Source organism: Etheostoma cragini, chromosome 5 (genome assembly GCF_013103735.1).
Source record: "Etheostoma cragini isolate CJK2018 chromosome 5, CSU_Ecrag_1.0, whole genome shotgun sequence".
NCBI lineage: Eukaryota > Metazoa > Chordata > Actinopteri > Perciformes > Percidae > Etheostoma > Etheostoma cragini.
This window is the reverse complement of record NC_048411.1, coordinates 4,454,669-4,468,732: the sequence shown is the minus strand read 5'-3', so window position 1 is coordinate 4,468,732 and position 14,064 is coordinate 4,454,669. Positions and strand designations below refer to the sequence as shown.

The 14,064-nt window shown below is 43.1% G+C and overlaps 1 protein-coding gene across 1 annotated transcript in view; it reads right to left on the bottom strand.

The window, feature by feature from the left end:
* Positions 1–14,064, bottom strand: part of ptch1 (patched 1) — a 51,062-nt gene that overhangs the window by 12,429 nt on the left and 24,569 nt on the right. Inside the window, exons 9-17 of the mRNA XM_034872208.1 lie at positions 13,194–13,325; positions 12,460–12,615; positions 12,258–12,356; positions 11,224–11,349; positions 8,124–8,242; positions 6,842–7,523; positions 6,097–6,406; positions 4,604–4,746; positions 632–815 (exon numbers count right to left, since the gene is read on the bottom strand). Of these exons, the coding sequence (XP_034728099.1) occupies positions 632–815; positions 4,604–4,746; positions 6,097–6,406; positions 6,842–7,523; positions 8,124–8,242; positions 11,224–11,349; positions 12,258–12,356; positions 12,460–12,615; positions 13,194–13,325 (1,951 nt within the window). The remainder of the gene's footprint in view (positions 1–631; positions 816–4,603; positions 4,747–6,096; positions 6,407–6,841; positions 7,524–8,123; positions 8,243–11,223; positions 11,350–12,257; positions 12,357–12,459; positions 12,616–13,193; positions 13,326–14,064) is intronic.

Here is a 14,064-nt window from a genome sequence, read left to right as displayed (position 1 = left end):
CCCCCCCCCCCCCCCCGTAAAGGACATCCTGCTTGTTATCCAATTGTGCATCCTACTCAAACCTCTCCTTCTCCTCTCCTCATGACGATACCTTTTCATGTGAGTTACAGTCTGTGTGTGTGGCAGGGAAATGAGAACAGTGTGTGCGTAGTGTTTGGGTTCACTGAGTTTTAATAATAGTGTGTGTGTGTGTGTGTGTGTGTGTGTGTGTGTGTGTAATGCTCAGGCCCCATAGTAGCCAGGATTATAGCATTCACCACAGGCACCATTAGAAGAACCACAGTTAGCTGTGTATTGGTCCTGAGCCTTGCAACCTGAGCTGGAACATACACAAACACACACACACACACACACACCGCATTGCTACAGTAAAATCTACAACCTCACTTGATGCTAAGAGGCAGACAAGGAGCAATACCTCAAACCACAAGAGGTAAACACTGATCACATGCAGCCAAGTCCAATGAGCCCCCCCAAAAAATGTTCATATGTACCGTGTAGAGGATATTTTAAATTAGCTTCATTTGTTGGAGCAAATGTAATCATTGACATTTCCTTCCTTGTGCATCATTACATTACACTCTAAGACTTCCTGCCACTTTTAGCATATTTTGTGGGCATGCTGACTTACTGCTGAGGCGTGTTTCAGGCATGGAGTCAGTACGGTCATGAAGCCACTCAGGAGGGTGCGGGCGAATGTTGGCCTGCGAGGCGGCGTACGCCACGGGATCATTGCTGACCCAGGCGGTAAGGTAGATGTAGAAAGCCCCAGGGTTGATGATCCCATCTGCATCCACAAGCCTCTGACGAGTCAGCTACAAAATCCACAAAGGAGATGAATTAGTGATGGTACCATAAATATTATCATTATCATATGATTCCTTAATTGTGTTTCATCGTGTTCTCTTGAAACATTCAGACACATTCATGCATCTAAATTAAATTAGGTCCTTCACATTTACATTGGGCTGAGCCAAAAATGTAATAATTAGACAATTAATAATATGCAAATAAGGTTTAAAAAAATGTTGTGCTTGCATAGGAAAATCATATTTGTGGCTGTTAAGTATAAATTGGACACACAAATGTTATTGTGGAAATAGGACATGTTTAACCGCCACATTCTACAGGTGAACTGACCACAGAAATGCTTACTTATACACATGCATGAGCGCAAGAGAATGGAGCAGCTTTCAAAATAGGACTCAAATCCCTCTCTCTTTCCAACCAAAGAAAAATCAACAAGTCAAACACTGGTCGTCTTTCTGAAAATTCCCGTACTTCTCATCACGGCTTCCCAGAATTATGATGCCACATTAAAACATGGAAAGTGTTGAATCAGCTTCTCCCTTTACATACAGTAGATATTGGCTGGCCAACCTCAGGGCCAATGTCCTGACCACTCTGAATAGATTTTTGAAGGAAGCCTTTAGAGCTTTTTTGTCAAGAAGCAGCTGTCGAAGATTAGTGTACTACCAAGTCTTAATTCTAACACTGAGAGATATACCAGTATATTGATATTTGTTGTATGAAACAAGCTCTAATTTTGCATTGTTACAGTATTATGATTTTGACTCCTGAACAGCTGAGTGAAATGGTTTGTCAGTGGGTCGGTCCACCATTTTGGTCCAAATTGAATATTATGCAACAGCTATGTGATGGACTGCCCTGGAATTGGTTCGAACATTAATGGTGGTCAGAGGAAAAATCCTAACAACTTTGGTGATCACCTGACCTTTCCTCTAGTGCCATGAGGTTGACTTTTTTAGTTTTTAATGATGTTGGTAAAGACATTCATGTCCCCCTAATAATTAATTTTAATGATCTTAGTGATCCTTTTGAGTGTCCTTCTGTGTATGTGTGTGTATGTGCATGTGTATGTGTATGATTTATGTATGTACACACACACACATACAAACACACACACACACAGACCAACACACACACACACACACACACACACACACACACACACACACACACAGGTCAAAATATGTGCCCTATCCTTTGGTTTGTAACAAAATGCCTGCAAAAAATATAATTTCTGACATATTGCTGATCAGCAACATATAAAATAATGAACATGGTACGCATAATTGCTGCTTACAATGTGAGCATGTTGACGTTAGCTTTAGCTTAAAGCCATGCAGTACATCCTCACAAAACTACTACAGTGGCGAGGAAAAACTCCTTTTAGGAAGAAACCTGGGAAAGACCCAGGCTCTTGGTAGGCGGTGTCTGACGGGGCCGGTCGGGGGTGTAATGAAGACCAAACCCACACAGTGTGTCTGTCTGGTTGCAGACAGTTCCCAGGCTGTTTCAGTTGGTGTCATTTGCTGTGGCGACTGTGGTCAGTAGGAAGACAAGAATGGCTGGTTTACTCAGAGCCATTACTTTCGCCCTCCCATGTGGAACCAGAGGAGTGTAGCCTAGCATTGCTACCTCCTCCTGAGAGGTTAAACCATTACTGCACTCCGCTCTCTCTTCAAGGAACTATAAATTTCCGCTTCTGAGGCAGGGAGAGTTTTGGGGGTGAAGCTGGACTCATGGGGTTAGGTGGATGAGGAAAGGAGTAGTTTTTTTTTTTTTGTGATGGGGGGTGAGAAGAGAAAAATTGCTTGAGTTAGCGTAACAATAAAAAAATTGGCTTGAGTCCCTGAGCGCGTCTGTGTGCAGTTAACCTGGTTGTTAACACTAAAGGAAATGCCACCTAGCAAATGGAGTAGAGCTATAAAAATAACACAACATCTGTACAAATGTTGCTCACACTTGCTTCTTCTGACCCCTACGGGTACCCAGAATGCCCGGCGCCAAAGACCGACCAAGCCCCTGGGAAGAAAAGAACTCTTGATAACATTAGCATGGCCTCCCTGAACACTTTTAAACTTTCCACCTCCTCCTTCCCTTCATACCCACCTCCTTCTGTGTCACTGTTCAAAGCAGTATCTTTCTATTGCCTTATTTTCAAACCACACACACACACATGCTCACACACAATGCCATGAGGAATGAATGGTCGCCCAGTATAGAGGGACATGTTTGCTGCAGCAGATCAAAGCCAGAACACCTCTGCACAGATCCATGGAGTGGCGTATCAAAATAAAACATCTAGCTTTGCAATTTGCCAGGGTTGAAAAAGATCTGGTCCTCGTTTTGAGACACAAAAACAGCTACTGCCGTAACAGAAAAAAAGCAGAACACACACTCAAAATATACAAATGCGCACACACAGAGCGGCCTCAAAGAAACCACGTGTTTCAGCTCCCCTCATTGAAAGAGGACACAGCAGTGGAGGGCTGAGAGAGGGAAAGGGAGGGAGGGACAGAGAGAGAGAAAGAGCAAGAGTGGTAGTGCGAGCATGATTTTGTGAAGGAGAGTTGCAGAGAGAGAGAGAGAAAGAGGGGGCAAGAAAGAGAGTCGGATTCCAGAGGATCTGGATTGAATTTAACAGCGGGATACACAACAACTGTATGTCTTTAAGCTGTCACGGGAAGCCCTGGCAAATACACTTCCCTCACAGGCACAGGAAGTAATGTCACAGGGCCGCACACCAGGCCTGCCTCTGCTTCCTGCAGGCTAGTCAAAGGGTTGGGAAAAGCAGTAGGCTGTTGCAATGAAGCTCAATGGGTAAGATAAAAAGACAAAAAAGAAACAGCTAAGAGTAGGGGGGCTTTTTGTGGATGTACATGACTTAAACACAGACTCACACGCAAATCGTAAATATAAATAAACAGAGAACACAGCAGAGCTTTGTGTATTATTATCTCAATGTTAAAAAAATAACCCGGCTTGTTTGGAGTTTTCAGAAATCCTGGCCATGATTTTTTATTTTATTCCCCTCCAGTGCCTTAGCTTCTGTTTTCTGCCAAAGAATGCCACCATGTATCCATGTATGTTTTTTTTTTTGATGATGGCACTAAACTCAAAAACAGCGTGCAATGCCTAGCGGAGGATGAGCAACTCCATCTGAGACCTGCTGCTCATTAGCTTGACTTGTGTCATTGTTGGATGTCAAACACTTCCACAGCTGGACAACAACTGGAGCTTGTCAGAAGATTAAGATTTTACCCCTGTTGTATACAGCATTGTGTACAGGTGTGATGAAATCTGGGTGATTTTTTTACCCAAAAAGTCATGTGACATATTACTATAGACCCATTGGTGCCTGCATGAGTTTCTCAGTTGTGCATCGATTTCTTTCAGCCTTCCAACTTTTCATGCTATTTACTGTGGATTCACCAACAAAGCAAAGTGAAGTGGCACTACTCAATCACACACACACACACACTTAAAAAAAGTCATTGCAGAGAGAAAATGGGCACAGACACAGGGAAAATGAGGTAAATACAGATCGAGAGACAGGTTTTTAAGCCCGGTGTGGCTCTTCCAACCCTAATCACACATGACATAACACAGTCAACAGATATATGTACTACGTAGATATGATATATATGTACAGTACATACATATGTAGATTTATGTACTGTACATACAAAATGACAAAACTGCTTTGAAACTTGGGTCAGTATCTCTCTCAAGTCTATCCTCAGATGTATACATGTAATACAGTCGTGTGTGTACAGTTTCTCTCATCTGAACATACCAGGTTAAAGTTGATGGCCTTGTCCCTGCGTCCCGTCTGCACCAAAAGCTTGTATGCCAGGACGCCATCATCAGAGCCATTCTTGTAGCTGTTGAGGGTGATGCGGCCGGCCTCCCAATCCTTGTCAAAAGCCTGCTGGAGACCTGCAGGCAACCACAACAAGACCCATTGGTTAGATGCGGATGTTTGAAAAGGTTTCATGCCCTGTTATCTTCATTCTTGCTCTGCAAAACACACTCACAAAGCAGAGTTCAAAAGAAAACACAACACATAACTCAGCACGGTACAAGATAATATAACACAACACTGCAACCTAACTGCAACCTAACTATATAATAAGCCTGATTGATTTAATATGATAACTCAGTTCAATTCTCAACCACCAAAGAAGACTTCAAAAGCCTACAATCTGCTGCTTTTGCTTCAAAGCCATCATTAGGGAATATATCAGTAACATATGTCTCCTTTTCTGTAATACTCTTTTAAATCCATATGTGTATCACTCCCCTCCTCTCGGCTCCCCCCCCCCCCTCCAAGACCCATGCTGTGGTCCGTCTGTGGGACATGTTGTTTTGGGTCTCGTTCCTTGGCCTGTCTGGCTCCAATTTGTCCCACCATTGCAGAGCGCAATATCAGACACAGTTCTCTCTCTCTCTCTCTCTCACCCACACACTCTCTGTGTGGTTCCCAGCCGGCTCACACACAGTCTCACACAATGTGTTTTATCGCTCCGGGCAAGTCAGTGAGCGTGTTTCCTCACTGAAAATCACCCATTTCCAGATTTGGGTTGATATATGAAAGATAATATTCTGGTTTAGTTGCACTTTACAATTCGTGGGAGCTATCAGTGCTGAGTATACAACCAGCAACCCATCCAAAAGTGAATCCTGCCATCATACAAAATGAATTCAAGGCCCCATAAAACTAAATGTATGATTTTAGGTGCTTATTATGTATGCCAAATATTTCAAATATTTGAGAAATAGATTTTAACCAAAAAAATACAAAACTAGCAGGAGCAGCACTACTGTGAGGTGGTTCTAACATTGTATAAGTTGTCTGAGGCCTAGTATAAAAATATGGCCCACCACTTCGTCTTCCTCCATCAACCCCACTTATGGGTGACACAAGTGATTTTAATCAGGCTACTGTCAGTGTCCATTTTGCAATCCCACCTACATCTGAACTCCTGCCCAACATCTTGTTTCTTGCAGATTCATGTCAAAACACAGAAGAAAATTAGGATCACAAAAGGATTTCATGAGAAAGTAAATTATTCCCATGCCTAGGGTATCTTGAACAGTGATGTTAAATGACGCATTCATAACAAAATCATCTGGAACATCAGTATTAGGGTAAAATGTAAGTGATCTAACACAGAGTATGAATCATACTAATACATCGGATCTAAGGAAAGTGTTTTTCTTGGTGGGACCCAATCCACTTTTGGTCTGGTTGGGATGATAATTCCAATACATCAAGCTGAAATTTACCTTGCAGCCAGTCCCGAAAGTAGTTAAGCCACATGCGCGGCAGCTGTCCGTTGTCCTCCTTCAGCACGTAGCGAATAGTATGGAACCTTTGGTGGAGCTGGTGCAGCAGAGGCTGTTTCTGGGCGTAATCAGCCCGCTGCGTCACCACGTACATGTTGTAGAAGGAGAAGAACTTGAACTGGGCACCGATGAAGTCGTACTCGCTGGTGTCTCTGGGCACGATGTCTGTCAGCTCCAGGCCATCCCTCACCTGGGTGGTCCCGTATAGACTGACTCCCAGCAGGCAGAGGAACAGCACGATCACAACCACCTGGAAACAAAAGGACAAAAGTGGAGCTTTAGCGATCAATTCTCTTCACAGAGATATGGCAGGACAGTTTTTTCTTCAGGTCTTTCAGCAATAAGGAGACTTTTGGATTAAGGCATCAGAGGAGTGCAATTTGGCAATATGGAATACAATCTGACATCTGAGTGATGAAAAGACCAAGATTTTTTTAATAATGTCAAGTACAGGGTACTGGATGATTTCAGTTCCGGAAGGCTTTTAGACAAGTGGCCACCCACTGGACTGAGGTCAGACAGTGTGTGTGTGTTAAGTGTGTGACTCAGATAAGACATGACCACAACCTCCACCCCAGATTTCCTCCAGCTATTTGCTCTAGTGACTAACCCTCTCTTTTCAAATTATCACCACAATGAGTTTTTACTTCCCTTTCTCTACATCTCTTCTTTTGCAGAAACTCACCTTGGTGATGGGTTGCAGAAGGAAGGGAGCATAGTGTCTTTCAGCAAAAGAGGACAAGGTCCAGCGGGAGCAGGGAGGCTCGAGGCAGCGGAGGCCCAGCGAGCCTTCTCCGTACTGGGACAACAGGTCCCGTGTGGAGCTGTTGTTTTCCTGGCCCTGGCCAGTCGATGAGACCGCATCACACTGAGGAACCGAGCCAGCACTTGAAGTCGGGGCAGCAGGAGGAGGTGCAGGATGGTGATGGGAGAAGGTGGCAGAACCCCGAGATCCCCCATTGCTTCGGCTCCCACTGTTGTTGTTGTTGAGATTGCCATGATTGCTGCTGCTGCTCCTGCTACCGCTTGTGTTGCTGCTGTAATAGTCGTTGTTAGGGTTGCTCCTAGTTGGAGCTGGGTTCATGGGCTGAACAGAGATCTGAGATCTGGGCTCAGCCGTGGTGTAGAAGGCTTGAGTCCGGGGGTCATACTCTGTCCTCAGCTGCACCGTGGACTGCATGGTGATTTGGGTCTGTTGGGCAAAGCCATGGCTGCTGTAGGAAGGAGGGGGGCTGCTGTAGCTCGGGGGAGGCGTTTGATAAGAGGGTGGAGGGGTGCGATAGGAAGGTGGAGGGCTGTAGCGACTTCCGTCCGCCCCATCCAGGTACGCATGAGGCTCAATCTGGATCACACGATTGGCACACGGGCTGAAGAGATAAAGACAGTGTCAGACTATGGCCTGCTGGGAAAGAAAATAGACGGAGGGATAAACAGTGGAGATTCTGGAATCATATTTTATGGACATATAAGATTTTGTGAAAAGGTTTCTGTCAACTTTCAAGGTTATGGAATTCTAAACAAGTATGGAAAAATGCATATGTTAAAAATCTTGTATCAGCCCATGTTATTATTGTTATTATGAATCTTATCTTTCTCTTTGCTAACAGCATGTAATATAGAGCTGAGACCCAATGAGGGAATTCAATAGTGTGTGTGCACATCTGTATGATAGCTCGGCGAACAAGCATGTCCAGACTGGCAAGCAGACTGGTTCGGTTTAATAAAGACTGTGAGAGATAAACAGACAGTCAATCAGCTTCCAGACACAAAACAGACAACTTAAGCAGTAATTAGGTTGTGACTAAGAGGGATTAAGGTGAAGATATCTCAGAGATAACAGGGTTTTAAAGTTATTCATCGTCAGATCAGAGGAAAACATAAAAGGAAGAATTAATGAACAGGTGAGCAATAACCTTCATCAGAAATGAAATAACTGCATGTGTGTATGTGTGTGCGCGCACACACACCTGTAGAAGCAGCAGAAAATGTCAAAACGTCTGTCTTCTCGTCGGTAGAGGTCCATGCTGAGGATGGCGGGGAAGATAAGCAACACCATGGCAAAGTTAAACACCACCACCACCGCGGCCTGCAAGAAACACAGGAAACATTAGGTTATATTATGGGAAAAGTTGATTTTATCTGTTTATTTTGAGTTGAGAAGTGATGGAATAGTTGACACAAAAGTTTTAAACCACTGGGGTTTCAAAAATGTAAAAAAAAAAAACAGACAAAGCCCTAAAGTAAAAATGTAATTGAGTGTAATAACACTTATTTCCTATTGAATATTCCTGCATCTCCGGTTCCAAATTGCAAAATGATTGTGAAGACGTCTCCGGCCTCAAAGAAAGATTGTCACTTAACACACACACTGGGAAGCTTTAAATATACCTTGACATTACAGTCTGAATAAGCTCCCGTCAAGGAAAAAATTGTCTTTCAACACATTTTCAATTCTTTTCAAGACAAAAACACTGAGTGTGCAGAGAAAAAGCTAAGCTTGTGTGTATGTGTGTGTGCATGTGTAATAGAAGCCAGTGCAGTGTTGTGGTTAAGTATTTGAAGGTGGTGCACTGGAGCAGAGGGTGGGGGTTGGGGTTAGGTTGGGGCCCTGCCCAGAGTACATTCTGGATCTTGCGTAGTTGCCAGAGCACCACACACACACACACACACACACACGCTAACACACACACACAATCCTGTGTGTGTGCCAGACCACCCAAGGAGCCAGAGGCCCGCGGGGCCTGAGGTGATGAGCAGGCGCTGTGGCTGTACAGACAACACACACTCCTCACACACTCACACAAAAAATGCACACACACACACACACACACAAACACACACACACACACACACACACACACACACACACACACACATCTACTGACAGCTTAAAAAACAGCACAGCCTCCTACTTAAACCACACCTTAACACCACAGGCACACAGACACACAGACACACACACGCACACACACACTCCCTCATTCCTCAGCTCACAACTCAGTCAACAAGAGAGATAAATAATGTAAGAGAACAAGAGAGAAAAAGCATCTGCAAGTAGAGTAGAACAAGGACTCATTACTCAGGTGGTCCACCAACATCCAGACAGATACAGTGTGACTCCACAGACAATTACACACACAGACACACACACACACACACACACACACAATACTGCTAGCTTAACCCAGAGGGAGGAGATTAATCATCTGTCATCGGCGCATGATTGTGTGTGTTCCTATGTGTGTTTTTGTGTTGTTATCTGGACAAGATTCCTGTTTTGTTTCTTGTTCATATTGATGAATGGAAGCAAATACGAGACAAAGGATAAAGGAGGAGGAAAGAGAGAAAGAAAGAAAGTGATAAATGGAGGTGTTGACCACAGAAGGTGCTTAATGCTGATAAAGAGATGCACAAACTAACACACAGCTTTACGAGGCGGAGAGATGAGTACTACTGATTGCGGTTGTGATTTGTGTGTGTGTGTGTGTGTGTGTGTGTGTGTGTGTGTGTATTCCGTAATAAAGATGGGTATCAGTATGACTCGCTGCAAGTCTGCCCTCCACCAGTCACAAAAACACCAAAACCAAGTGTAAAGTATGCATGCTATGTGTGTGTTATGCATGTGTGTGTGTGTGTGTGTGTTTGTGTGTGTGTGTGCCTTTCTCCAAGTGTGCTTATTTGTGTGCATAAAACGAGGCTGCAGGGATTAGACCCATGGGGTAAATGGATCATGTTTGACAGACTCGCTGTACTAAAGCCATCTATCCACACATGTTAATATTGTACTCACTGTGGTGACATCTTGCAGCCCTCTGTGTGTGCCTGTGAGTGTGTGTGTGTGTGTGTGTGTGTGTGTGTGTGTATGTGTGAGAGTAAGAAGAACAGGGGGTAGTGCATACAGTGCTTACAGTATATGCTTTTGCATTTGCTGGAATCTGACAAACGTTGCAAGCTTTTAACGTTTCCCCCAGAAGGTGATGACATGTTTAGGTTTTGCTTCATACTTCTCTGCAGTCTGGTAATTAGTAAGGGACAAATCCTATTTAACTTTCCCCAGTGTAATATATCGTGCCGGTCACACTGGCGCCGATTCTTTTTCATAAGGCTACAGCTTTCCCCCAAAAAAGTGTACCTACTTCACACCTACTTTACAAACATAATAAATGATCATGCACAGCGTTACACCACACGCTGTGCATAGGCCAAAGAGGCAGAAGCAAATCTGATGTGAAAAAAAGGCATAACCTGGTTTAAGAAAAGTGTATAGCATTTCACAAAAGCTTTGACAATTTAAGTGAAAACCCCTGTTGGTGATGTCCCAATACTATAAGTCCAACATTGACCCAACCACCAAGCTAATATGTCTGTCAAATCTCTTTTGTGCAACCCTTATATATTTTATAGTTTATAAAGTTTTTTTCTTGCTCTATCCTTCTATTTCATATACCGCTGTGAAGACTCTTCATACAGGCGCCATCAAATTATTGTCTTCTCCTTACAGTGTGTATTGTTGTTTGTGAGTGAGCGTTTGTATGAATTAACAATTAATACAATTATTAATTATTAATAACAATTCAGTGATTATTGGAGGATTTGGTCAGACTAACAGACCTCTCTTTTTGTTCCAGTTTTTACTGTTCTGGTGATGTCTTTAATTACTCACAGATGTTAGAGAAGTCAGGTCCCCTCTGGATCCCCCCCCACCTTTTAACACACACAAACACACGCACGCACACACACATGTACATACACACAGCTAGACTATTGCTTTTCAAACCTCCCACACAGATAGTACAACTACTACACTCGCAAATGAGCAGGAGGATATGGACGTAGACATACACACACACACACGTATGCACACACACACACATACACACACATACAGAGAGATTCAGTTACATGGACCTCCGCCACAATCTGGACAGACACCGGGCCCACCACTAAACAGTCTCAAAGATGGAGGGAGAGGGTTGGATGGATTTTACAACACACATTCTCTTCCTCCTCCACACACACACACACACACACACACACAAACCGACACGCAAACACAACCGGGCATACCTGTAGAGAAAAGGCTCTGAGTGCCGGGATGGGGATGAGGGCTGCCATGAAGAATGCTGTGACGTTACTGATGGAAGTTAGAGCCACGCTGGCCCCTGTCCTCTTCAGACACTCCCCCGTCCGGTCCTGACAGAGACACAGAGAGAGGTAGATGAAAGAGAAAGCAATGCAAGTCAACACTTTTGATCAGAATGTAGCCTAAGGCAAATGTACAATACTTGAGATTATGTACAATTATCGTAATACTGATATGACTGACAGTGATTGCAACGTTTCAGCCCTGAAGCACTCTTAAATAATCCACCTGGGCCTGTCTACTTCTGTTTGAATATAAAAGATAAAAGCTGAAAAAAATACAATACACGCTGTCTCTCTACACGAATCCCTTCTTATTGCAATCATTACTGCTGATTTTTTTTTTTTTATCAGTTAATGATGAGCATGCCAGACCCTCGGAAGATTTGGCGGCAATTGTTTGAAGATTTGAGGACGTGCAGGACCACACAGGGAGTGTTTGCAGGTGTGTGCATCTGTGTGTGTATCGGTGTGTGTGTTTTTCAGACAGGAGAGCTCAGGTTCAGCTCTGTTTATTTTTCAACTCAGCCACAAAAGGAAGTTGGGGGATGAGGGAGGCATAGCGACAAGGGCTAGAAAGGGAGGGGAGGAGGGAAAAACAAAAAACAAGCAAATACATGCCTGTGTACCCCCCCCACCCCACCGGAGATGAAAAGTTATCCCGCTCTACAAAACACACACACACACAGACACACACAGGTTGCAGAAATACTTAATTTACATCTTTGTAAACTTGCTTTCTTCCAGTTTTTTAATTCTGCTCATAATGAATATTTTGGGTCATGATCTAATATAGACCGCAACAGATTTAATATGGAGCATTGATTATATAAGCGGGTTGAGTGTGTGGCACATAGTTTTTGATGCTACATCACAGGCACAGACAGGCTTTCACACATTCCTCTATGGATAAGATAAGTCAACAGAGGAGTGAGGAACAATGTGGATGTTTGCCTCACCTCGAATGGGATCCTCTTATTCTGTCCGGTCTCACTGAAGGCATGAGCAAGAAGGAAGACGTCATCCACTCCAACACCCAGAGCTAAGAAGGGTAGCACCTGTGCGGAGCAGTCAAATAGTCAGAGGATGACAATGACAGACATGTTTTCTTATTGTTTTTTGTTCATTTCGCTATACACGGCAGTGGCATGTATGCGTTACCTGTGTGGTGGCCGCATTGAAGGAGATGCCCAGGAGAGAGCAGAGACCCAGGCCAGCTGCCACAGACAGTGTCACCAGGAGGACACCCGCCAGCCCCACAGCCCCCTGAGACTTGGCACAGTCCCACCGTAGCATTGTCAAACACGCATAGGCCAGCTGGATACAAACAGCAAACAATCCATTCATCAATTAACCTGTTGTGTGTGTAAGTCAAACATGAAATATCTTCCCTGCTCTACTTATAATAGAAACGTTATAACACTTGGGTGCTAGATAAGACTCTGAGACATCACAATACTGCACTAAGTACAACTTGCACAATAGGTTTATCTACATATTTATCATTACTAGTTAAGCAGTGAAACATTTTTGTATTCTCAACTTGTATATATTCAAATATTTGTTCTTGCATTTTATCCTATTATTATTTCATGTATATTGTATAAAGAATATTGTATCCTAGTATTTAATTTATATTTATATGCTGTACTGTGTGACTGATATTTTGCTGCTTATAACACTATAATTTCCAATTTTGTTGGAATCTATCTATCCATCTATCTATCTATCTATCTATCTATCTATCTATCTATCTATCTATCTATCTATCTATCTATCTATCTATCTATCTATCTATCTATCTATACATCTACTTTCGTCTCGTTCAATAAAGTCCTAGACTTTGGTTGCATGAAACAGTTTCAAAATTAATTTAATAAATTTCAATTTCTCACCATCAGCAGGTAGCCACTGGCCACACGGATGACGCTGATGTCCGAGAAAGACTTGAGAATATCTTCTAAAGTGGTGGTGGTAAAAGACAAGACCTTCTGAGAGGAATTTGCCGCCACACTCTGCAGCACCGCCTACAGAGAGAGAGAGAGAGAGAGAGAGAGAGAGAGAGAGAGAGAGAGAGAGAGAGAGAGAGAGAGAGAAAGAGAAGGGGGCAAACAAAAACAGAGAGAAAGAAAAGGCAACATTATAGAACTTCCCATAAAAATTGTAAATTTCACAGGAGCATTTACTCTCCCACAGTGCAGCAGCTGCCCAGTCAGTCATATCTACCTATTATAAATATTCAAATTGTTTTTAACTAAATCAGTGTAAATTACTCCAGAATAAAGACATTTTCTTTTTTCCACCACATTTCTTCCTTAATTCCTTCCAGCGTACATTTGCACCAATTTCCATGCAAAATTGACCCTTGCAAACTGAGTTCCAGTAGCAATTAACCCATTCTTAATATAACTTAAACGTGTAGTACTGAAGGAAAGAAGTGTATTTGACTGATTTGATAAAAGCTGCCCCTCAGATGACAGCCAAACTGCGCTTTCAATCTGTTCTTTCCTGTTTGATAAAACATGTAATACACAGTATGTCTCAAAGAATAAGTAAATCTCACTCTGTGTGTCTTTGAAAAACAAAAAACAAAACCCAATTGCAGACCTGAATAATGAGCTCTGCCTCTGTAGTAGGAGGTATTTGTACCGTGACCCATCCTCTCACTATCTCAGACCAGACAGATGGCTTCAACATTTAACTGCAGTTACCGCTCAGTGGGGAGTGCTGGCACACACACACACACACACACACACACACACACAC